Source organism: Myxocyprinus asiaticus, chromosome 14 (assembly GCF_019703515.2).
Source record: "Myxocyprinus asiaticus isolate MX2 ecotype Aquarium Trade chromosome 14, UBuf_Myxa_2, whole genome shotgun sequence".
Taxonomy (NCBI): domain Eukaryota; kingdom Metazoa; phylum Chordata; class Actinopteri; order Cypriniformes; family Catostomidae; genus Myxocyprinus; species Myxocyprinus asiaticus.
In genome coordinates, this window is record NC_059357.1 from 18,670,168 (window position 1) to 18,695,776 (window position 25,609).

At 49.9% G+C, this 25,609-nt stretch overlaps 1 protein-coding gene across 1 annotated transcript in view; it reads left to right on the plus strand.

Moving 5' to 3' along the window:
* Positions 1 to 25,609, plus strand: part of LOC127451954 (voltage-dependent T-type calcium channel subunit alpha-1I-like) — a 293,925-nt gene that overhangs the window by 181,056 nt on the left and 87,260 nt on the right. The window contains exons 9-10 of the mRNA XM_051717045.1: positions 2,646 to 2,994; positions 4,005 to 4,408. Coding sequence (XP_051573005.1) covers positions 2,646 to 2,994; positions 4,005 to 4,408 — 753 coding nt within the window. The remainder of the gene's footprint in view (positions 1 to 2,645; positions 2,995 to 4,004; positions 4,409 to 25,609) is intronic.

Below are 25,609 nucleotides of genomic sequence, written 5' to 3' on the forward strand. Positions count from 1 at the left end.
TGTACATTGCCATGATTTAGAGGTAAGTGTATTTTAGGGAAAAAATGTAAGATTTGTTCTCTCCACTTTTTTCAAATTGATGGCAGAATAATGAAATGACAGGCTCTGCCTACTGTTCTTTTTTTGGACAGGCAGCCTTAAGGTCACCCTGTCTGCAGTCAGGCCCCTCCATTGTAAGAACAGCATTAAATGAGAGTATAAATCATCACCTGTCAGCTTTCATCCAGCTGTAACAGAGCTGAAGAATACTCACCAACCAGCACCCCGCTGACCTCTCCCTCTCTACTTCTCTCTTTCCTTCCTTCCACTGTATGTCTGCCCCTCTAATTCTTTTTTTAAAATTGTATATTATTTCCTTTCTATCTTTCTCTCTGTATCTCATCGCTTCCTGTTTCCAATTTATTTTTATACATTTACCCATAGGAAATAAAAATCACACAAGAGGGAAAGTTCTTCATAAGCGTCGAAATGTAGTGAGGTCAATGGCAAAGTATTACTTAGCAAAACTAGAAAAGGAGGAAGGTGACTGATGGTAGAACCAAGTAATTTGAATATATATATATATATATATATATATATATATATATATATATATATATATATATATATATATATATATATATATATATCAATTGTTTCTCCTATACAACAATGAGAGTAAATCAGTGTAATACAATGGAGGCCTTTGCTTAAGTCTTCTGCTTCCCAATTTTTTCTCTTGTGAAAAAGACCCAAGTAATCTCACCTAGAGTTTCAAAAGAGACCTCAACAATGTCACCAACTGTGCCCAGATTTACCAAGATACCAAAGTCTGCAATCAAAAGTTATATATTTTGATATGAACTCAAACATTTCTAATCAAATTCTTAAAAGGTCAAGTTTAAATGAAACATATCTGAGAAAGACATGAAAAGCAACCTCTGCGCAATACAATTATGCTCTACTATGTTTGTATACACTTAAAGTAATACAACATGTCATTATGTGGAATGATCCCATTTTAAGCTTTAAGTGACCAAATATGTCAACAGTATACAGAAGAAGCAGAGGGCACATCTCCTCTCTCTGTGTATGAGAATGTGCATATGAAACAATGCAGAGGAAACGAGGATCGAAAGGACAGAAAGTGTCTCTCTGCATAAATCAGTGATGAATCCAGGTGAGGAGAGCTGGTCAGACTGTTGATTAGGACCAGACTAATCACACATCAGAATCCCAAATCAGAACAGCAGATGTGAAGGGCAGGACATACCTGCACAGCTGCCCCACACACACATGTGCCATCCCTGTACATTACTCCACCTCTTCTGTCGTCCTCACGATCCATATCCTCTGATCCCTACTTCAAATATGCTGGAACCAGGCATTTCATTAAGACCTGAGAACTGATGTCTGCCTGTGTGTGTGTGTGTTTGCATGTTGACAAATGGCAGTGATATGAATGAAGCGTGATATAAGAGCAGGCTCTCTGTTCTGATGAGTCTGGAACTGGCATGCTCTCAGTCTATAAAATGATTGGCTCTCAATTCTAACCCATGTATGTGAGGACTTGGAGACATTTGGAGGTTTTGCTCCTACAAAAGAGCCTGATAATTATAGAATATCCAAGCCCAAGCGGCACAGGCACACATATATGCTCAGGCTCTTGTTTGGGCATCTGCTGATTTCTTCAAACATAGGGTCCGTTTATAGCAGCTCATCTAGACAGCTATGGCCACAGCTTATGCCAAACACTGCAGCACAGACTGCATTACATAAATGTGAGGGTTTTTGGATGTCATGTATATTTGGCTATTTAATGTGGCCAAGATTTTATATTCAGTGTAAGAATGGTCACAGAACGAAAGAGAAAATGCAATAATAATCTGTGGGGTGGGAAAGAAATACATTCTAATGACAGTAAAATGGAAGTAAACCTCAGCAAATCTACTTAAAGGTGAAGTGTGTAATTTTTGTGGCACTAGCATCATCAAACGGAATTGCAAAAATAAATAGATAGGTAAAGTTTATCAAGACAAACTTCAATGTTGGCTTGACAAAGCCTTGTCTGAAAGTTTGGACAGACAGATAGACTGTAAGACAGACAGGCAGGCAGATGATAGATATGTAGATAGCTAGAGTTTGAATAGTCGTTGCCACTTTTGAAAAATTTCAGTCAATGGAAGACAATGAGATTTACAGGACAAACTGTATGTCTGATCAATTAGAAAAGATATAGCAGCACACTAAATCAGAACAGACTGTAGGTCTGTACTGAGTTTGGTGGATGTAGCTTGAAAGCTCTAGTTACAATGGACAATTTTGGTTTAGGGATTTTGGAAAAACCCTAAATGATGTCTGTAGAATAACAGTAGGCCTATGTTGGCTTTGACTGTTTTTGAACAAGTTTCCCAAATACTCCCCCATTTATCATTGGTTGGTCAAACAGATAGTCCCTCCTCAAACTTAAGCCATTGATTGAGCCAATGTTGCTATGTCAGGTGGGACGGGATGCTCAATCAAACAGAACATTGTTTTGAGAGTGCCAATGTGTTTATACTTGTGAGGAATAGACCTACAAATGGCTTACTCTTTGCATACTAAGTTAGGACAGGGGAAAGTATTTTGACAGCCTTCTCATTCTTTTCTCCTTCTATCTGTTATAGATTGGCTCTTTCTTCATGATTAATCTGTGCCTGGTGGTCATTGCCACTCAGTTCTCAGAGACCAAGCAACGGGAACATCAGCTGATGCAGGAGCAACGAGCTCGCTACCTGTCCTCCAGCACGTTGGCATCACTTGCTGAGCCCGGAGACTGCTACGAAGAGCTCTTCCAGCTGGTCTGCCACATCCTGCGCAAGGCCCGCCGCCGCTCAGCCACCCTTTACTACATGCTCCGTGGTAAAGCACCTCCCCCTGGTGGAGGGAGGGGGCGTGGCAGGGGAGGGACAGGATTGACGGGGGCAGGAGCTAATGTGAATGGAGACGACAGACACCAATGCCCCTCAGCTCCAAGTGAGTGATGGAGAGGGAAAAACGGAGAGAATGGTACCCGAGGCAGGGAAATGATAGTCATGAAAATTATGTCAATGAAAACTTGTGGCCAAATAGAGTGCAACTGTCTGGCTTCTGATGTAAAAATCCCAAACCAATCCAAAGTTGTTAATTGTTGGTGGATGCTTCAGTTGAAGCCATCTGTCCCCCTACATTTTCCTTGTGCCCCCACAGTCGGATGGTAAAATGACCAAAGGGGACCCCCAGTTAGACGAAGAGAGAACCTATTGACTACCCTATAGGTCAAAATGCCCGCCCCCCCCCAGAAGATCACATTCTATTACCAACACTGGGTACAGAACTACACTATCCATTATTCTGCAGAGAAAGATCCACCAATCAGAGAATCGCGGCAAACTTCCTACTCTTCCTAAATTCTCAAACTACCTATAAATTTGCATATATCTGAATATTTTCCACATTTTTAAAAAAATATGTTTCAGTTCTCATAAATAACAACTTCAGATCAGTAGTTTATATATGCCCATTGTTTTTAATATAGTTATATGATTCACAATGCGTCATTGGATTGTAGTTCATTTCCTCATGAAAAACGTACAGTACACAGTCTTGTACCTTTGTCCTATTTTCGTTTTGCTTTAAATCAAAGGATGTAATCATGTGATTTGTCTCAGATCTGGTTGATTTTGTTCATGTCTTAGAGCTCTTTTATGAAAGATTTTATGAAATCTCTATGGATGAAATGAATGGGGTGAAAAAATATCAGAACTAAGACAGCTGAAAAAGTGGCCGGGCATTTTTGCACTCTATAACAAGTTATTGAAGCAAAGATCAGGTTGCAATAAAAACAGATTCATCCATATACTTTCTTTTATGGCCCAATGACATTTCATGCTCTAGCATGGCAGTTGTCCAAGAAACTGTCAGGCAAAATTTCAGTGTAGTATTTGAAAATGTCACTGTAACGTTGATCTCATTTTTGTAAATCTCAGTCTTTTCAATCTCTCTAGTGTCTCGCTGTATTCACGACAACAAGCTAGACAACAGCTCCCAACCTCTAGAGAACATAATTTCCCTGTCTGTCACTCCAAACCCAGAGGACTGCCCTCAGTGTGCCTTGGCCCTGTCACTCAAGGAGGGGGCGGGGTCAGCGGTCCACTCAGCCAATGGGGAGGAAGAGGAAGGCACCTTAAAGGAGACTGACAGGGACTTGAACCACTTGGATGAGAGAGGCGAGGAGGACAACGAAGATACACAAAAAAGAAAACGCACATGTTTTGGGAAATGTAAGGATGTCTGGGATGAAATGCGAGTGAAGCTTTGGGGGATCGTTGAAAGCAAGTACTTCAACAGAGGGATTATGATTGCCATCCTCATCAATACGATCAGCATGGGCATCGAGCACCATAACCAGGTAATTCCACCCACAGCGCAGTCAGTTGATATAATGAACCAACTCTGAAGAACTGTTCAACCTCATCATGTCAGATATTACTGTAATAGCTGGCTCTTTCTGCTGTGGTAATAGAGTCGTCTTAGGGCCTGCCATTCAAAGTAATGAGAGCATGTGGAAAGGCCTTTGGAGTCTTGTTGAATTTCTTTCGCCATGAAAGTGCAGTTAATTATCTTTTGAAGATGTAGATCTCTCATATAGCTACTACGACTGCACACTTTTTCTCTCTTCCTCTAGTCTCCCCACTCTCTCCCTCTCTTTCTCTAGTTCTCTCATCTGCCCCGTCATGTCTTCACTGCCACGCCTGCAGTGGGCCCTGTTTTCTCAGCTCTATGGACCCTAAAAATAACAAGCAGAGAGAGATATAGATATATAGAGAAAGAGAGAGAGAGTAGTCAACACTTGCTTCCATTACACAGCATTTTTTCCTCTCTCAGCATTCAAACTGCGAGACATCTCATGTAAATACAGCCCTCACAAGCACACAGAGAAGCCCCAGTGTGCAAACACACACATATAAATGCAATGTCTGTTTAACAGGTCCTTTTATCTCTACTCACGAGAAAGAGGAGGAGTTTGTGTTCAATCATTCGTGATCAATGCAACAAACAGATGGTATTATGACATCATCCTCTGTGATTCAGACTCTCTGATATACCCTGACGATCAACCTGGCTGGTACAGATCATAATATTTAAATGTGTGTGGGTAGCATGTGTTTGTCTTCACACACTGATGATCAAATGTGAAGACACTTGGTGTGCGCACACAATGCTTTTAAAGGTGCTGTAGGCAATGTTAGTCATTTAACAAATTTCGGCAATACTTCAAGTGTGGCCACACCAGAATTTTTGTTCCATGTGCTTCCTTGATACAAATATAAACTTCAAAGCTGCATGGTGTCAGGAAAGTGGAGTAGACAGTATACTTTAATTATAAATTACTTTAAGAACTTTAAGTATAAATTATAGGCACTTTTCCACCGTCGGACTGAACAGTTCTTATCGCAAAACTGTACCGTTCCATGCCAATCCAGGCCAGTTGGCGTGGTTACTGTCCACTGTGGTGCGGCGCAATCAGGAGAATGTCCGTAACAGATCTGTCAGTTGGCAACAGCGCGAAAGGTAAACATTGGAACGAGTGCACTATGGAGGATGATCACATGTTCCAGTTATTAGGACTGCTTTTTCCCCTGGTTCCCTATCTGTCACTCACTCGACATTGTGTCAATGTAGTGACACTAGGGGTCACTCTTGGGAGCCCGAGACACATCTGGTCTTTGATAAAAGGCCAATGAAAACTGGTGAGTGGTATTTGCATGCCACTCCCCCGGACATACGGGTATAAAAGGAGCTGGTATGCAACCACTCATTCAGATTTTCTCTTCGGAGCCGAACGGTCACGCTCACTGAGCTGAATACTACTGTTCATTCACTTCTGCTGGATCTGACGGCGCTTTTCAGCGGCTTCTCCCCCGTCTGCACTGGTGCACTGCAGATAATGCCCCTGGGCACTTTGGCAGAAATAAAAGAGTATATTACTCTAAAAGAGTATATTTCTCTAAAAGAGCAGCACACACAGAACGTCTTTTTAAAGGCGTGTCTTTCTAAAGATGCTTTTCCGATTGTGTGTTATTCCTGGTTGTGCTCATTATCTCTTGCCTTCTGATGGTCACGATCACTGTCTTTCGTGTCTGGGCATTGCTCACGTGGCAACAGCGTTCGTGGATGGTCATGTTCTCATTGCGAGGATATGTCCATGGCAACGTTGCGGTCGTGGCTACCCGCCTCGGTCCTTTTACCCACGGGTATGAGGCTAGCACAGCTAGCATTGGGGGCGATTTTGGGACCCCAATAGGACTGTCTCCGCCGCAGGCCTCCCATTCCTCAGTATGGTCATCTGCCCCGATCGGGCTTCTGGATGAGTCCGCCGGCTCGTCTCACGGCGAGTTTGACCTCTTATTCAGAGCCCGCAAAAGTGATGAGCTCTTGAGCGCAGCATCGGAGAGCGGGCTCGTCCAGTCGGAAGCCTCAGCTGGACTCCTCCCTTCGGGGACGATTGCCCAGTCAAAGGCTGACACGGGGATGACGACATGCTTTCCCGGGCAGCTGCGAGCATCGGCTAGAGTGGAACCCTCTGCTCTTCCCTGAACCCTCGCGGCGCGGTGATTGGTTCCAGGGCTCGTGGCGCCGCTCAAAGCCACGCCCCGCCCCCATTCCTTTCTTCCAGGAAGTACATGGCACTTTTTACTGCCCGGTCCCAATCTTTTCAGCTTCCCCGCCCTCACTACCCTCGATGGTGGGGCGGCCAAGGGCTATTCGGCAATCCCCTGGTGGATAAAGGCGCTCGCGGTGCACCTATGCCCGCAGAGCGACGTCACCTGGCGTGGGTGCCCAAAGCCCCCGTCCAAGGCCTGTAGGTTTATGTCATCTCTGACGGCCAAGGCCTACGGTGCCGCTGGACAAGCCGCCTCCGCCCTGCACGCCATGGCTCTCCTGCAAGTCCGCCAAGGCGCTAAAGGAACTGCATGAGGGTAGTTCCACCAGGGGATTGATGCAGGAACTGCGCTCGGTGACCGACCTCGCTCTCCGAGCGACGGAGGTTATGGCACGGTCTCTCGGGCGGACGATGGCCACACTAGTGGTCCAGGAGCGCCACCTTTGGCTCAACCTGGTCGAGATGGGCAAGGCTGACAAAACACGGTTCCTTGCTGCCCCCATTTCCCAGGCGGGCCTATTCGGCGACACTGTCGAGGACTTTGCCCAGCAGTTCTCGATGGTGGAGCAGTAGACAGATGCTAGCCAGCATATAGTGCCCCGGCACGGCTCAAGATCCCGCACCCCATCTACTCATCGCCAAGGGTGTCCCCCTGTGGTGACTGCACCAGCTCCGGCCCCGGTGTGGAGCCCACCACAGGAAGCAGACGCCACCCATCTCATGGCCGCCCAGAACCCATGAAAGGCTTCAAAGTGCCCTTGAGACAGGCGACCCAGGGACAACAAAACCCGCTGCTCTGGAGCTGGTAAGCAGATCTCTCCATCTTGTTGTTACCTTTTGCATTTAATTGCGCTGCATGCTCAAGTGGCTGCAGTACTCAAGAGCTCAGCAAGAGTGGTTTCCTTGTCCATGGGTCACATATCCGGTGTGCACGGCTGTCATCACGACCACCGTCCACCACTCTATTTGGCAGGTTTGGCGCTCCAGCGGTGGTCTCCCGCCAATGAGCGCCCAGCTTTGGCACAAATCCGCCCCTGATGTGACAGTCTGCACGGGTCACGAGGACAGGCCTCTTCCTCCCCATCCCAGGCTGTTCCGGGGGTGGTCACAAGGAGCCAGGTAAGTGCTTCGATGTTCTTAGACTCAGCACGGCCACGACGTGGTGTGGCACCTCGAGCTCCGCCCTGCCGCGAGGCCCCACCTGCCGGTACGTCCGATGACGTTGTCCCTTTGGTCCGCCTTGTGCGGAACTTGGACGCATGGCTTGCGCTTTCCAATCCGTCGTGAGGGCTGGTCCGGACCGTCCGACTCGGCTACGCGATTCACTTCACCCGGCGTCCGCCCAGGTTCAGCGGTGTCCACTTCACCTTGGTGAAAGACGAAAACGCTGCTACCATGCGCAGAGATCGCTACCCTCCTACGAAAGGGCGCGATAGAACCTGTCCCTCCAGCCGAGATGAAGGGGTTTTTCAGCCCATACCTCATCATACCGAAAAAAAGCGGTGGGTTGCGGCCAATCTTGGACCTGTGAGTACTGAACTAGGCTTTACACAGACTCCCGCTCAAGATGCTGATGCAAAAACGCATTCTGGCAAGCGTCCGGCATCAAGATTGGTTCATGGCGGTAGACCTGAAGGATGTGTACTTCCACGTCTCGATCCTTCCACATCGCGTTCGAGGGTCAGGCGTATCAGTACAAAGTCCTCCCTTTCGGCCTGTCCCTGTCTCCTCGCGTCTTTACGAAGATCGCAGAGGCTGCCTTTGCCCCGTTAAGGGAGGTGGGCATTCACATTCTCAACTATCTCGACGACTGGCTAATCCTAGCTCACTCTCGAGACATGTTGTGCACACAGGGACCTGGTGCTCTCACACCTCAGCTGGGCAACACCCAACACCTGTGCAAGGTTCTGCAACCTCCGGGTGGAACCGGTTTCGTCCCAGGTAGTGGCACACAACACAAGCAGATAAGCCTGGGATTGCTGGCCGGGTGCATCGCTTGCACATAGCGCTTTCCACCTCCCTTGGAGCTGAAGACGTGCACCATTAATTCCCAGTAGTGTTCACAAACTTTGTTCCCTGGTTGACTTCCTCCGAGCCCTGTGGCACTCGAGTTTTTGGAGAGACTCGCTGCCGGCCCAGTACACACGCTAACTAAGAGCCCTGTTCTGGGGAAGGTGCTCCGCATGTGGCGGTTCCCTGTAAGGCTAACCCCATGCGATTATATATCTTCTGCTAATTCGTTTCCCTGTTGGCAAACTGCATCTTCCTTGGGCAGAGCCCCTCTGCCCCAGTCTCCATGTTTGTAGTTACTCCTCCCCCATTGGGCAGGATCTACCTTGAAGACTCCCCACATGGTTGGAAAGACCATGTGATGTATTTTTCCACTTAAATATCCCCCCCTCTCTTTGGGCGAGGTGTGGTCTCCACAGTGTCTTCCCCTTGGGAGGGACACCCCCCGACTAGACCTGGCGGCCCAGTCGGATAATCCCCCTTCTTTTTTAGGGAGTGAAAAAAAAGAAGGGGAAAAGAGGCCACGACTGGGTTAAGCTTGTCTCTATCTTTTGGGTAGTCAACTTGTCCCCAAAAAGGGCCGTTCGACACTCATAAATATGTTGGGGGAGGTTACGTGTCGACCTGGTGTGCTGGCTATGAGGCACACAGTAGTCTGCCCACCACACACCGCCAGTTCACGTAACACAGTTCAACCAATTGTGGCATTTCGTATAGGGACCCCTAGTGTCACTACATCGACACAACGTCGAGTGAGTGACAGATAGGGAACGTCATGGTTACTTGTGTAACCTCTGTTCCCTGATGGACGGAACGAGACGTTGTGTCCCTCCTGCCACAATGCTGAACTACCTGCTGAAATGGCCGGACCTTATATCGGCTCCTCAGCATAAAACCTGAATGAGTGGTTGCATACCAGCTCCTTTTATACCCGTATGTCCAGGGGAGTGGCATGCAAATACCACTCGCCAATTTTCATTGGCCTTTTATCAAAGACCAGAAGTGTCTCGGGCTCCCAAGAGTGACCCCTAGTGTCACTACATCGACACAACATCTCATTCCCTCCATCAGGGAATGGAGGTTACACAAGTAACCATGATGTTTTACTCTGCTAATACACAGAAAAGACAGCCCATTTTGCAAAAAGAAAAGAGAAAAAGGCGAGAGATTTATTATCATGAGGGCTCGTGTATGCCACCAGACACGTACATGCAGAAAGGTAAAAGTTCCCAGACTTGCTAAAAATGATATTTCTTGACAAAATATTATAAAAGTAGTATATGAAAATAGTATATGAGAATATATTGAGACATTTTCAGTTTTAATGAGCTAGTAATCTAGCCTACTTCCCTAACGAAAAAGATGTGTAGAAAAATAAATGTAGGCTACATTACTAGTTAAACCATCACCATAAATTCATGAAGATACACTAAACAAACAAAACATTTTATTAACTTTTATTAACTTCAGCCAAATATTAGCAAACTTTATGTTACCTTGGCATTGGCAAAGTGACAATCGTGTGTAGTCACATCCTAAAGCCATTCCACCAGCACGGTTGAGTACGGTTAGCTAACCATGCAAAGAATTCCGGGCCAAGAACGGTTTATAATTGTGCCGTGCCAAACCATGCTCAAGTAGAAATGCTACTGTAACCGTTCCATACCATGCTCAGAACTATTAGGCGCAATAGTGAAAAGCGACTTATGTTGGCTTGCGACGTGCTGCAGCATCATTGATAATAATGGGAAATATATGATTTTTAATGCCAGGTGTTGCTCGTGTCCACCTTAGACAGGGTGTTCGAGTTTTTAAGCTACATCAAACAAACTTGACACAGACCATCAGGCAGTTCTGACTCTTTTACACAGCAGGCAATCAAAAATCCCAAACATCTCTTTGGCCACGTACACTGCAGCTAAATTTGTTTGTCAGTTCACTTTTTAATCCTTAATCCTGTTCTGTACACTACACACATAGTTCGATAAAACACGGGAGTGAAAACCACATTCTACAACCGAATTAACTCACGAAAAATCAGCGAACACAAAACAGGTTAAACTGGTGGCATTCATGATTAAATCCCCCTTTTATATGTGGTTGTCATTCCCGAAACTTTGGCTACATTCACACAGTCAGTGTTTGGGATTGACAACCGCATTTACTTACAGGTGTGAGTCTTGAAATGTCCTTGTAACAAGTTCGTGATGGGGGTGCAAGGAGGAAGTGGGAGTCGGCGAGTTCCAACACAAAAATGTATTTATTTTTCAACAAAACAAAACTTTGCTCCGTTCATATGCACACAAGTCTCTGTGGGTGCATAGTAGCGCTTTCTTCGCTCACTGGCGTCTGGCCAACTCTCGCTGCAATGACAAACAGCTGTTAGGGACAATCATTGACAGGTGATGATTCTTACCGTTTCACAAGAATTCCATCACAAGCCAGCGCTAAACTATGCCCCCACTTCCACGTCCTCCGGAGGTTGCATTTGTCAGCCGCATACATCGCGATGTCCATAACACCGGCATGTCTTTTCGCAATTGACTTCATGTCATTAAATAAACAACTACAAATGAGGCAAGTTCATTTATCACATCATAATTAACCAACAGCATCTTTGAATGCTTTTTAACTGTGTGCAGAGCACAGCTTTTGTATCGTGTGGCTCGTGCCCATGAGCAGCCGGTGGAAAACAGCTGTTGGATAATTGGATGACACACAGCTCATATCTCCGTCTCTGTGAGTTAACGAAACCCCTCATGATTAACACGAGACACGCTCGTGTACAGTGCAGCGTGGCTTTCACATTATATGACATGACAGACAACTAGTTGTCCAGTGCGGTTCTGTTCACACAGCACAGGTTTATGGAGAATGCGGTTCCCTATCTGTCACTCACTCGACGTTGGTGTCGATGTAGTGACACTAGGGGTCACTCTTGGGAGCCCGAGACACCTCTGGTCTTTGATAAAAGGCCAATGAAAATTGGCGAGTGGTATTTGCATGCCACTCCCCCGAACATACGGGTATAAAAGGAGCTGGTATGCAACCACTCATTCAGATTTTCTCTTCGGAGCCAAACGGTCATGCTCGCTGAGCTGAATACTACTGTTCATTCACCTGCTGGATCTGACGGCGCATTTCAGCGGCTTCTCCCTCCTCTGCACTGGTGCACTGCAGAGAACGCCCCTGGGCGCTTCGGCAGAAAAACTAGAGAGTATATTTTCTGAAAGAGCATTTTTCCCCTCTAAAAGAGTATATATTTCTCTAAAAGAGCGCACACACGGAACGTCTTTTTAAAGACGCGTCTTTTTAAAGATGCTTTAACGATTGTGTGTTATTCCTGGTTGTGCTCGTTATCTCTCACCTTCTAACGGTCATGATCACTGTCTTTCGTGTCTGGGCACTGCTCACGCGGAGACAGCATTCGTGGATGGTCACGTTCTCATTGCGAGAATATGTCCATGGCAACATTGCGGTCGCGGCTCGCCTTCGTAAGAAAGCGAGCCACCCCAGAGGCTCCTGCCTCGGTCCTTTTACCCACGGGTTTGAGGCCAGCACGGCTAGCACTGGGGGCGATTTGGGGACCCCAATGGGACCGCCTCCGCTGGGTATCCCCCCGCGGACCTCCCATTCCCCAGCACGCTCATCTGCCCTGATCGGGCTTCCGGGTGGGTCCGCCGGCTCGTCTCACGGCGAGTTCGACCTCTTATTCGGAGCCCGCGAAAGTGATGAGCTCTCGAGCGCAGCATCAGAGAGCGGGCTCGTCCAGTCGGAAGCCTCAGCTGGGCTCCTCCCTTCGGGGTCGATCGCCCAGTCACAGGTTGAAACGGAGATGACGACATGCTTTCCCGGACAGCCGCGAGCGTCGGTTAGAGTGGATTTCACCGCTCTTCCCTGAACCCTCGCAGCTCTGTGATTGGTTCCTGGGCTCGCGGCGCCGCTCAAAGCCACGCCCCGCCCCGTTCCTTTCTTCCCGGAAGTGCATGAAGAGCTGACAAGGTCGCGGGAGGCACCTTTTACTGCCCGGTCCCGATCTTTTCAGCTTCCCCGCCCTCACTACCCTCGATGGTGGGGCGGCCAAGGGTTATTCGGCAATCCCCCGGTGGATAAAGGCGCTCGTGGTGCACCTATGCCCGCAGAGCGCCGCCACCTGGCACGGGTGCCCAAAGCCCTCGTCCAAGGCCTGTAGGTTTACGTCGTCTCTGACGGTCAAAGCCTAGGTCTTCGAAGTGCCCCTGAGACGGGCGACCCAGGGACAACGAAACCTGCTGCTCTGGAGCTGGTAAGCAGATCTTCATCTTTTTGTTACCTTTTGCATTTAATTGTGCTGCATGCCTAAGTGGCTGCAGTACTCAAGAGCTCAGCAAGAGTGGTTTCCTTGTTCCCTGGGTCACATATCCGGTGTGTACGGCTGGCATCACGACCACCGTCCACCACTCCATTTGGCAGGTTGGCGCTCCACCGATGTGACAGTCTCCACGGGTCATGAGGACAGGCCTCTTCCTTCCCTGTCCCAGGCTGTTCCGGGGGTGGTCACAAGGAGCCAGGTAAGTGCTTCAAAGTCCTCGGACTCAGCACGGCCACGATGTAGTGTGGCACCTCGAGCTCCACCCCGCTGCTAGGCCCCACCCGCCGGTACATCCGATGACATTGTCCCTTTGGTCCCCCTTGCGCGGAACTTGGACGCATGGCTTGCGCTTTCCAGTCCGTCACGAGGGCTGGTCCGGACCGTCCGACTCGGCTGCGCGATTCACTTCGCCGGGCATCCGCCCAGGTCCAGCGGTGTCCACTTCACCTTGGTGAAAGTCGGAAACGCTGCTACCTTGCGTGGAGATCGCTACCCTCCTACGGAAGGACGCGATAGAACCTGTCCCTCCAGCCGAGATGAAGAAGGGGTTTTACAGCCCCTACTTCATTGTACCGAAAAGAGGCGGTGGGTTGCGGCCAATCTTGGACCTGCGAGTACTGAACCGGGCCTTACACAGACTCCCGTTCAAGATGCTGACGCAAAGACGCATTCTAGCGAGCGTCCGGCATCAAGATTGGTTCGTGGCGGTAGACCCGAAGGATGCGTACTTTCACGTCTCGATCCTTCCTCGACACAGACCCTTCCTGCGGTTCGCGTTCGAGGGTCAGGCGTATCAGTACAAAGTCCTCCCTTTCGGCCTGTCCCTGTCTCCTCGCGTCTTTACGAAGATCGCAGAGGCTGCCCTTGCCCCGCTAAGGGAGGTGGGCATTCGCATTCTCAACTATCTCGACGACTGGCTAATCTTAGCTCACTCTCGAGACGGGTTATGCGCACACAGGGACCTGGTGCTCTCACACCTCAGCCGACTAGGGCTTCGGGTCAGCTGGGAAAAGAGCAAGCTCCTCCCGGTTCAGAGCATCTCTTTTCTCGGTTTGGAGTTGGACTCAGTCTCCTTGACGGCGCACCTTATGAACGAGCGCGCCCAGTCGGTGCTGGCCTGTTTGAAGGCGTTCAAACAGAAAACAGCGGTTCCACTGAAACTTTTTCAGAGGCTCCTGGGGCATATGGCATCCTCGGCGGTGGCCACCCCGCTCGGGTTGATGCATATGAGGCCGCTTCAGCACTGGCTCCAGACTCGAGTCCTGAGACGGGCATGGCGCCACGGGACACACCGCGGCCCATTACGTCGGTCTGTCACCGTCTTTTCAGCCCTTGGACCGACCTCTCATTTCCACGAGCAGGTGTTCCGCTAGAACTGGTCTCCAGGTGCGTCGTGGTCATGACAGACGCCTCCAAAACGGGCTGGGGCGCTGTTGGCAATGGGGCACACAGCCGCCGGCCTCTAGACTGAGGTTCTGGCCGTTGATCCAAGGCAAGCACGTGCTAGTTCGGACAGACAGCACGGCAGTGGTAGCATATGTCAACCGCCAAGGCGGTCTGCGCTCCCGCTGTATGTCATAACTCGAGTTAGCAGCACCAAGTCGCTGCAAGCCACTCACATCCCGGGCAACCTCAACACTTCGGCGGACGCGCCGTAACAACAGGTTACCCTCAAGGGAGAGTGGAGACTCCACCTTCAGGTGGTCCAGCTGATTTGGAGTCGATTCGGTCAGGCACAGGTGCACCTGTTCGCCTCCCAAGAATCCTCCCACTGCCCGCTCTGGTACGCCCTCACCGAGGCCTTCCTCAGCATAGACACGCTGGCACTCAGCTGGTCCCCTGGCATTCGCAAATATGCGTTTTCCCCCAGTGAGCCTGCTCGCACAGACCCTGTGCAAGGTCAGGGAGGACGAGGAGAAGGTCGTCCGTAAGCACCCTACTGGCCCGCCCAGACGTGGTGCTCGGACCTCACGCTCCTCGTGACAGCTCCACCCGGGCAAATTCCCCTGAGGAAGGCCCTTCTTTCTCAGGGAAGGGGCACCATCCGGCACCCGCGCCCAGACCTCTGGAATCTCCATGTCTGGCCCCTGGACGGGACGTGGAAGACCTAAGCTGTCTCCCACCTGCGGTGGTTGACACGTTCACTAAAGCTAGGGCTCCCTCTACGAGGCGCCTGTATGCCTTTTAAGTGGCGTCTGTTCGCTAAGTGGTGTTCTTCCCGTCAGGAAGACCCCCAGAGATGCGCAGTCAGATCAGTGCTTTCCTTCCTGCAAGAGAGGTTGGAAGGGAGGCTGTCCCCTTCCACCTTGAAGGTGTACGTTGCTGCCATAGCAGCACACCATGACGCAGTCGACGGTAAGTCCTTAGGGAAGCATGATCTGATCATCAGGTTCCTAAGAGGCGCCAGGAGGCTGAATCCCTCCAGGCCGCGCCTTGTTCCCTCATCGGACCTCTGTAGTTTTTCAGGGTCTACAGAGAGCCCCCTTTGAGCTTTGCAGTCAGCTGGGCTTAAGGCACTCTCCTTGAAGACTGCCCTCCTGACTGAGCTCACTTCCATCAAGAGGGTAGGTAACCTGCAAGCGTTCTCTGTCAGCGAAACGTGCCTGGAGTTCGGTCTGGGCTATTCTCACGTGATCCTGAGACCCCCGACCGGGTTATGTGCCCAAGGTTCCCACCACTCCTTTTAGGGACCAGGTGGTGAACCTGCAAGCGCTGCCCCAGGAGGAGGCAAACCCAGCCCTGGCGTTGCTGTGTCCGGTGCGCGCTTTACGCATCTATTTGGATCGCACGCAGAGCCTTAGAATTTCTGAGCAGCTCTTTGTCTGCTTTGGTGCGCAGCAGAAAGGAAGCGCTGTCTCCAAGCAGAGGATCGCCCACTGGCTCATTGACGCCATAACTATGGCATGTCTCGCCCAAAACATGCCGCCCCCGGTAGGGCTACGAGCCCATTCTACCCGTGGTGTAGCGGCTTCTTGGGCCCTTGCCAGAGGTGCCTCTCTAACAGACATTTGCAGAGCAGCGGGCTGGGCAACACCCAACACCTTTGCAAGGTTCTACAACCTCCGGGTGGAACCGGTTTCATCCCAGGTAGTGGCACGCAACACAAGCGGATAAGCCCGGGATAGCCGGCCGGGTGTATCGCTTGAACATAGCGCCATCCACCTCCTTTTGAGCTGAAGACGTGCGCTGTTAATTCCCAGTAGTGTTCACAAAAGTTGTTCCCTGGTTGACTTCCTCCGAGCCCTGTAGCAGTCGAGTTTTCGGAGAGACTCGCTGCCGGCCCAGTACACGCGCTAACTAAGAGCCCGGTTCTGGGGTAGGTGCTCCGCATGTGGCGGTTCCCTGTAAGGCTAACCCCATGCGATCTATATCTTCCGCTAGTTCGTTTCCCTACTGGCAAACTGCGTCTTCCTTGGGCAGAGCCCCTCAGTCTCCATGTTGTAGTAACTCCTCCCCCATTGGGCAGGATCTACCTTGAAGGCTCTCTACATGGTTGGAAAGACCATGTGATGTATTCTTCCACTTAAATATCCCCCCCTCTCTTGGGGCGAGGTGTGGTCTCCGCGTTGTCCTCCCCTAGGGAGGGACACCCCCCGACTAGACCTGGTGGCCCAGTCAGATAATCCCCCTTCTTTTTTAGGGAGTGGAAAAAGAGAAGGGGAAAGAGGCCATGACTGGGTTAAGCCTGTCTCTATCTCTGGGTAGTCGACTTGTCCCCAAAAAGGGCCATTCGACACTCATAACTGTGTTGGGGGAGGTTACGTGTCGACCTGGTGCGCTGGCTATGAGGCACACAGCAAGTCTGCCCACCACACACCGCCAGTTCACGTAACACAGTTCAGCCTTGTGGCGTTTTGTATAGGGACCCCTAGTGTCACTACATCGACACCAACATCGAGTGAGTGACAGATAGGGAATGTCATGGTTACTGGTGTAACCTCCGTTCCCTGATGGAGGGAACGAGACGTTGGTCCCTCCTGCCACAACGCTGAACTACCCGCTGAAATGGCCGGACCTTATATCGGCTCCTCAGCGTAAAACCTGAATGAGTGGTTGCATACCAGCTCCTTTTATACCCGTATGTTCGGGGGAGTGGCATGCAAATACCACTCGCCAATTTTCATTGGCCTTTTATCAAAGACCAGAGGTGTCTCGGGCTCCCAAGAGTGACCCCTAGTGTCACTACAATGACACCAATGTCTCGTTCCCTCCATCAGGGAACAGAGGTTACACCAGTAACCATGACGCTGTGAGACCTGATAATCTGCAGGTGTCAGTTTGGTTATAGAATGCGGTTGTCACACTCATAAATAACCGTCTTGTGTGTGAACACAACTGCATTAAGCACTCAAAACAGGTCTGACAACTGTATCCTGCTGCTGTGTGAACATGGCCTTTGTAGTGCGTAGGTGGCCAAAGACTTATATTAACGGAATGGCCAAGACTATTCAAAATCCAACTGTCAAACAATCAAAACTTCAAACATAAACAAGGCCTTTAATCTGCTTTAACTGTCTCACTTTCTCTCTTTTTTTGCCATCTATCTATCTGTAACCTTCAAACTTTTTTTAATTAGTGTTAAACTTTCAGACAAGGCTTTGTCAAGCCAACATCAAAGTTTGTCTTGACAAACTTTTTCTTTTGTCATTTATAATTTATTTAATACAGAAGATTACATCATATCCTGTTGCCCATAATTGTTGCTAGGTTCAAAGTCATTTTGCATGCTTAAAGCCTAGTTTGACTGTACCTTTATCTAGACTTGGCCACTGAATTTAGTTCCCTATCTGTCACTCACTCGACGTTGTGTCGATGTAGTGACAAAAGGGGTCACTCTTGGGAGCCCGAGATACCTCTGGTCTTTGATAAAAGGCCAATGAAAATTGGTGAATGGTATTTGCATGCCATTTCCCCGGACATACGGGTATAAAAGGAGCTGGTATGCAACCACTTATTCAGATATTCTCTTCGGAGCTGAACGGTCATGCTCACTGAGCTGAATTCCCACGACTATTCATTCACCTCTGCTGGATCTGACGGCGCATTTCAGCGGCTTCTCCCTCCTCTGCACTGTTGCACTGCAGAGAACGCCCCTGGGCACTTCGGCAGAAAAAAGAGAGTATATTTTCCTGAAAGAGTATATTTCTCTAAAAGAGCAGCACACACGGAAGGTCTTTTTAAATAAGCATCTTTTTAAAGATGCCTTTCCGATTGTGTGTTATTCCTGATTGTGGTTGTTACCTCTCAACTTCAGCGGTCACTATCACTGTCTTTCGTGTCTGGGCGTGACCCACAAGGAGGCAGCGTTCGTGGATGGTTCATGTTCTCACTGCGAGAACATGACCATGGCAAAGTTGCTGCACCCCAGCGGCTCCCCGCCTCGGTCCTTCTACCTATGGGTTTGAGGCCAGCGCGGCTAGCACTGGGGGCGATTTGGGGACCCCAATTGGACCGCCTCCTCCGGGAATCCTCCTGCGGACCTCCCATTCCCCAGCATGCTTGTCTGCCCCGATCGGGCTTCCAGATGAGTCCGCCGGCTCGTTTCATGGCAAGTTCGACCTCTTGTTTGGAGCCCGTGAAGCTGATGAGCTCACGAGCGCAGTATCGGAGAGCGGGCTTGTCCAGTCAGACGCAGAAGCTACAGCTGGGCTCCCCCCTTCGGGGACGATTGCCCAGTCACAGGCTGATGCAAAGATGATGGACATGCTTTCCCAGGTCGAACCCTCCGCTCTCCGCTGAACCCTTGCGGCTCGATGACTGGTTCCTGGGATCATGGCGCCGCCCCACTCCAGTGCCTTTCTTCCCAGAAGTGCACGAGGAGCTGACAAAATAGTGGGAGGCACCTTTTACTGCCCGGTCCTGATTTCTCAGTTCCCCGCCCTCACTACCCTCGATGGTGGGGCGGCCAGGGGCTATACGCCGATTCCCCCGGTGGATAAGGCGCTCACGGTACACCTATGCCTGCAGAGCGCCGCCACCTGGCGCAGACACCCAAAGCTCCCATCCAAGCCCTGTAGGTTCACGTCATCCCTGACGGCCAAAGTCTACAGCACTGCCGGACAAGTTGCCTCTGCCCTGCACGCCATGGCTCTCCTGCAGGTCCACCAAGCCAAGGTGCTAAAAGAACTGCATAAGGGTAGTTCTGCCCCAGATCTGATGCAGGATCTGTGCTCGGCGACCGACCTTGCTCTCTGAGCGATGAAGGTCACAACGCAGTCTCTTGGGTGGACGATGTCCACATTAGTGGTCCAGGAGCGCCACCTTTAGCTCAACCTGGTCGAGATGGGTGAGGCCGACAAGACACGGTTCCTTGCTGCCCCCATCTCCCAGGCTGGCCTATTCGGCAACACCGTCGAGGACTATGCCCAGCAGTTCTTGACGGTGAAGCAGCAGATGGAGGCTATCTGGCATATCATGCCCCGGTGTGGCTCAAGATCCCGCACCCCATCTGCTCGTCGCCAAGGGCGTCCCCCTGCTGTGACTGCACTGGCTCCGCCGCAACCCACCCCTTCGGCCAGGCCCCGGCATGGAGCCCACCACAAGAAGCAGACTCCACCCGTCTCACGGCCAGCCGCCAAGAACCCACGAAGGTCATCAAAGCGCCCCTGAGACGGGCAACCCAGGGTCGAAGGATCCACTGCACTGGAGTTGGTAGTAAGACCACTCCATCCCCCGGTGGAGGGCCGGGTGGAGAATCTTTTGTTGCCTTTTCATTTGATTTTGCCACATGTGCAATTGGCTGCGGTACCCAACGTTTCAGCAAAAGAGCGGTTTCCTCCTTCCCTGGGTCACATACCCGGTGTGCACGGTCATCATCATGACCACCATCCACCTTTTTTCCCTTGCAGGATTGGCGCTCCAGTGGCGGTCTCCCCACCCCTGCGCGCCCAGCTGTGGCACACATCCGCCCCCGATGTGACAGTCTCCACGGGTTGCGAGGACAGGCCTCTTCCTCCCCCGTCCCAGGCTGTTCCGGGGGTGGTCACAAGGAGCCAGGTAAGTGCTTCGATGTCCCTAGACTCAGCACGGCCACGACATTTTGTGGCACCTCGAGCTCCGCCCCGCCGCGAGGCCCCACCTGCCGGTACATCCAATGACGTTGTCCCTTTGGTCCCCCTCGAATGGAACTTGGAGGCATGGCTTGCGCTTTCCAATCCGTCGCGATGGCTGGTCCGGACCGTCCGACTCGGCTACGCGATCCAGTTCGCCAGGCGTCCGCCCAGGTTCGGCGGTATCCACTTCACCTTGGTTAAGGACAAAAATGCTTTTCGGCCTGTCCTTGTCCCCTTGCATCTTCACGAAGGTCGCAGAGGCAGCTCTTGCCCCGTTAAGGGAAGTGGGCATTCGCATTCTCAACTATCTCGATGATTGGCTAATCCTAGCTCACTCTTGGTACATGTTGTGTGCACACAGGGTCAACTGGGAAAAGAGCAAACTCCTCCCAGTTCAGAGCATCTCTTTTCTCGGTTTGAAGTTGGACTCAGTCTCATTGACAGCGTGCCTCACGAACGAGCGTGCACAGTCGGTGCTGACCTGTTTGAAGGCGTTCAAACAGAAAACAGCGGTTCCACTGAAACTATTTCAGAGTCTCTTGTGGCATATGGCATCCTCAGCGGTGGCCACCCCGCTCTGGTTGATGCATATGAGACCGCTTCAGCACTGGCTTCAGACTCGAGCCCTGAGATGGGCATGGTGCCGTGGGACACATCGTGTGGACATCATGCCAGTCTGTCACCATCTCTTAAGCCCTTGGACCGACCTCTCATTTCTACGGCCAGGTGTTCCCCTAGAGCAGGTCTCCAGGCACGTTGTGGTCATGACAGATGCCTCCAAAACAGGCTGGAGCGCTATTTGCAACAGGCACGCAGCCGTCGGCTTATGGACGGGCCCACAGCTGCGTTGGCACATCAACTGCCTCGAGTTTCTGGCAATTCTGCCCGCCCTGCGGAGGTTCCGGCCGTTGATCCAGGGCAAGCACGTGTTAGTTCGGACAGACAACATGACAGCAGTAGCATATATCAACCGCCAAGGTGGTCTGCGCTCTCGTTGTATGTCACAACTCGCCCACGTCTCCTCCTCTGGAGTCAGCAGCACTTCAAGTCGTTGCGAGCCACTCACATCCCGGGCAACCTTAACACTGCAGCGGACGTGCTGTCACGGCAGGTTACCCTCAGGGGAGAGTGGAGACTCCACCCTCAGGTGGTCCAGCTGATTTGGAGTCAATTCGGACAGGCACAGGTAGACCTGTTCACCTCCCAAGAATCCTCCCACTGCCCGCTCTGGTACGCCCTCACCGAGGCACCTCTCGGCATAGACGCGCTGGCACACAGTTAGCCTCCTGGCCTACGCAAATATGTGTTTCCCCCAGTGAGTCTACTTGCACAGACTCTGTGCAAAGTCAGGGAGGACGAGGAGCAGGTCGTCCTGGTAGCACCCTACTGGCCCACCCAGACGTGGTTCTTGGACCTCACGCTCCTCGTGACAGCCCCCCTGGCGAATTCCCCTGAGGAAGGATCTTCTTTCTCAGGGACAGGGCACCATCTGGCACCTGTGACCAGACCTCTGGAATCTCCATGTCTGGCCCCTGGATGGGACGCGGAAGACCTAAGCGGTATACCAGCCACGGTGGTAGACATGATCACTCAGGCTATGGCCCCCTCTATGAGGCGCCTGTATGCCTTTAAGTGGCGTCTATTCGCTAAGTGGTGTTCTTCCTGACAGGAAGACCCCCAGAGATGTGCAGTCAGATCGGTGCTTTCGTTCCTGCAGGAGAGGTTGGAAGGGCAGCTGTCCCCTTCAACCTTGAAGGCGTACGTTGCTGCTATAGCAGCACACCACAACACAGTGGACGGTAAGTCCTTAGGGAAGCACGACTTGATCATCAAATTCCTGAGAGGTGCTAGGAGGCTGAACCCCTCCAGACCGTGCCTCGTTCCCTCATGGGACCTCTCTGTAGTTCTTCAGGGTCTACAGAGAGCCCCCTTTGAGCCTTTGCAGTCAGCTGAGCTTAAGGCACTCTCCTTGAAGACTGCCCTCTTGACTGAGCTCACTTCTATCAAGAGGGTAGGAGACCTGCAAGCGTTCTCTGAACCTGCGAGCACTGCCCCAGGAGGAGGCAGACCCTGCCCTGTCGTTGCTGTGTCCGGTGCGTGCTTTACGCATCTATTTGGATCACACGCAGAGCTTTAGGATCTCTAAGTAGCTCTTTGTCTGCTTTGGTGCACAACGGAAAGGAAGCGCTGTCTCCAAGCAGAGGATCGCCCACTGGCATATCATGACAAGGACGTGCCACCCCCGGTAGGGCTACGAGCCCATTCTACCAGGGGTGTAGCAGCCTCCTGGGCCCTGGCCAGGGGTTCCTCTCTAACAGACATTTGCAGAGCAGCGGGCTGGGCAACACCCAACACCTTTGCAAGGTTCTACAACCTCCAGGTGGAACCGGTTTCATCCCAGGTAGTGGCACGCAATACAAGCGGATAAGCCTGGGATAGCCAGCTGGGTGTATTGCTTGCACATAGCACCTTTCACCTCCTCTGAGCTGAAGACGTGCGCCATTAATTCTCAGTAGTGTTCACAAACTATGTTCCCTGGTTGACTTCCTCCGAGCCCTGTGGCAGTTGAGTTTTCAGAGAGACTCGCTGCCGGCCCAGTACACGTGCTAAGAGCCCTATTCTGGGGTAGGTGCTCTGCATGTGGCGGTTCCCTGTAAGGCTAACCCCATGTGATGTATATCTTCCACTAATTTGTTTCCCTGTTGTCAAACTGCATCTTCCTTGGGCAGAGCCCCCTCTGCCACAGTGTTTGTAGTAACTCCTCCCCCTTTGGGTAGGATCTACTGTGAGACTTCTCCACATGGTCGGCAAGACCATGTGACATATTTTCCATTTAAATATCCCCCCCTCTCTTTGGGCGAGGTGTGGTCTCTAGACCTGGCGGCCCAGTCGGATAATCCCCCTTGTTTTTTAGGCAGTGGAAAAAAAGAAGGGGAAAAGAGGCCATGACTGGGTTAAGCCTGTCTCTATCTTTTGGGTAGTCGACTTGTCCCCAAAGGGCCATTTGACACTCATAACTATGTTGGGGGAGGTTATGTGTCGGCCTGGTGCGCTGGCTACGAGGCACATAGTTGTCTGCCCGTCACACACTGCTAGTTCACGTAACACAGTTCAGCCAGTTGCAACGTTTTGTATAGGGAACCTAGTGTCACTACATCGACACAACGTTGAGTGAGTGACAGATAGGGAACATCCTGGTTACTTGCGTAACCTCCATTCCCTGATGGAGGGAATGAGACGTTGTGTCCCTCCTGCCACAATGCTGAACTACCCGCTGAAATGGCCGGACCTTGTCTCGGCTCCTCAGCATAAAACCTGAATGAGTGGTTAAATACCAGCTCCTTTTATACCCGTATGTCCGGGGGAGTGGCATGCAAATACCACTCGCCAATTTTCATTGGCCTTTTATCAAAGACCAGAGGTGTCTCGGGCTCCCAAGAGTGACCCCTAGTGTCACTACATCGACACAACGTCTCGTTCCCTTCATCAGGGAACGGAGGTTACGCAAGTAACCAGGACGATTTACACTCCTAACCAGACTCGCTAAGACTCACGATAAAAGGTATCTTTTCCATGTTAAACAGAGTTTTTGTCCTAACCAGCCACGACAGCCATATATATACATACGTAGATGCCTCATTCGGCTTGTTCAGATACGTCAACATCGGCGCCATCTTGGAAAGGTCAACAAGGAGAGCTGTTTTAATGTAATGGAGAAGAAGCCTCAGACTGCTGCATAAACTGCTTTTGTATAAAAACAGTTCATCATGTAATGAAATGACAGTCTAGGTGCTAATTTTCAGTATGTTTGCCAATGATATATTCATTTGTAGAGAACCTTATTTGCAGTTCGTATAGGGGGAAAAAATGTTTTACAAGTGAAGTCAGGATTTTTTTATATAATCTAAAATATTGCCCAATGTTTGTGGACAATCAGATAATCTGAAAGTTGGCTGGAAAAGACAATAGACTTTTGTCAATTTACATTCATCTGTTGATGGAAGGATCTTGACCTATCCAATATGGCGGACACGCCAACGTATCGCGGTCTATAGAAACAGCTGCTCATAAGGTATCTATGTATAGATCACTATGGCGACAGCAACACACGACAAGTGTGTAAAAAGGGATAATTTTCTATCCATTCTGGAGTGGAACTTCAATAAATTGCCCTTGAAGGTCTCTGCGTTGTTCTGTCTTTTCTGAGCGCTGAAGTAAAGCAATTATTGTTAATTCACACATTTGATTCCATTATTCATTTTATCTGACTCCAATTTTATATTAATCTGACTCAATTTTAAGTTGACCTCTAATTTATATTTAAGCTCTAATTAATTTCTGATCATTCTTTTAATTTAACATTTTTAGGTTATTGATTATTCTAAATCCTCTTCTATCCATTGTCCTTTCGATCTTTGGAGACTTACGCCGGCCATTATTAAATTATGTAAACCTCCCAAAAATGGATAGCCAGTTCCGTTCTTAGTCAGTGGTTGTAGGGTTCACTAATATTGTCTGGTATGGCCTGTCTCCTAACCAGATGATATTGCCGCTTAGTCACGTACATACAACTTGCTAAGACGGGCGGTGAACAGTGACTGAGAGTCTTTAAATGGCTTTCTCTTACCCGGTTGTCCTAGGTGGTTGTCCTGATTGGTTTCTCCTATATTAAAGCTCCAGTATGGTCTACCCTGGTCTAATGAAATTCAAATCCTACCCGGTTGTCCTAGATGGTTGTCCTACCTGGTTGTCCTGAGTGGTTTAAATTCAAACTGAGAGTCTTTAAATGGCTTCCTTCTATATTAAAGCTCCAGTAATGATATAAATGATTTCAGAGGAATTCAGAATAAATCAAATAATAACAATTAATTTGTCAGGTAGGATATAAAACATTGTTCCAGAAATTCAAATCAAAGCTAATTTCACATGATCAGAATAAACAAGCATTACTAAAAATAAAAGAGAAGTCAAAGAAACATACCTGACAAAACTATATGCGGAGGTACAGCATGGGAGATCTGCTTACAGATTCCTGGTAAAAACGACTACACACATCAATTGTGCAGGATATCTGCTTACAGATTCCCCCAGCTTCTTGCCAACTTTCCTTAAATATCCAGACAGAATAAACAATGTGTACCAAATGGTATTATCCTTTGAACAATGATAATTTGGGGGTGAATGTGTTCTTGACTTCTTGGGGTTTAACCTTGTTAACATACAGGAGATCATTTCAATTGTAGGTCAAGGAGGGGGATATACCTCCAGAATTATGCAGTATTTGGCAAAGACCTTAACTTTGTTACCATTAGTTTTATCAACATGGGAAAGAGACCATTATACCAGTCGCACAGAGACCTCTTAAATGATATCAAACACATACAGTTGCATTCATTGTTTTCATGGTATTTGTTATATTTTTACATATAAGTCTTGTGTCTTTGTGTTGGTCCAGAGCTGTTGAAGGGGAGAAGGGGGAGAGAGAAGAGGGGGCAGCAAGGTGATTTGCAATTTATCACACTGTGGTGATAT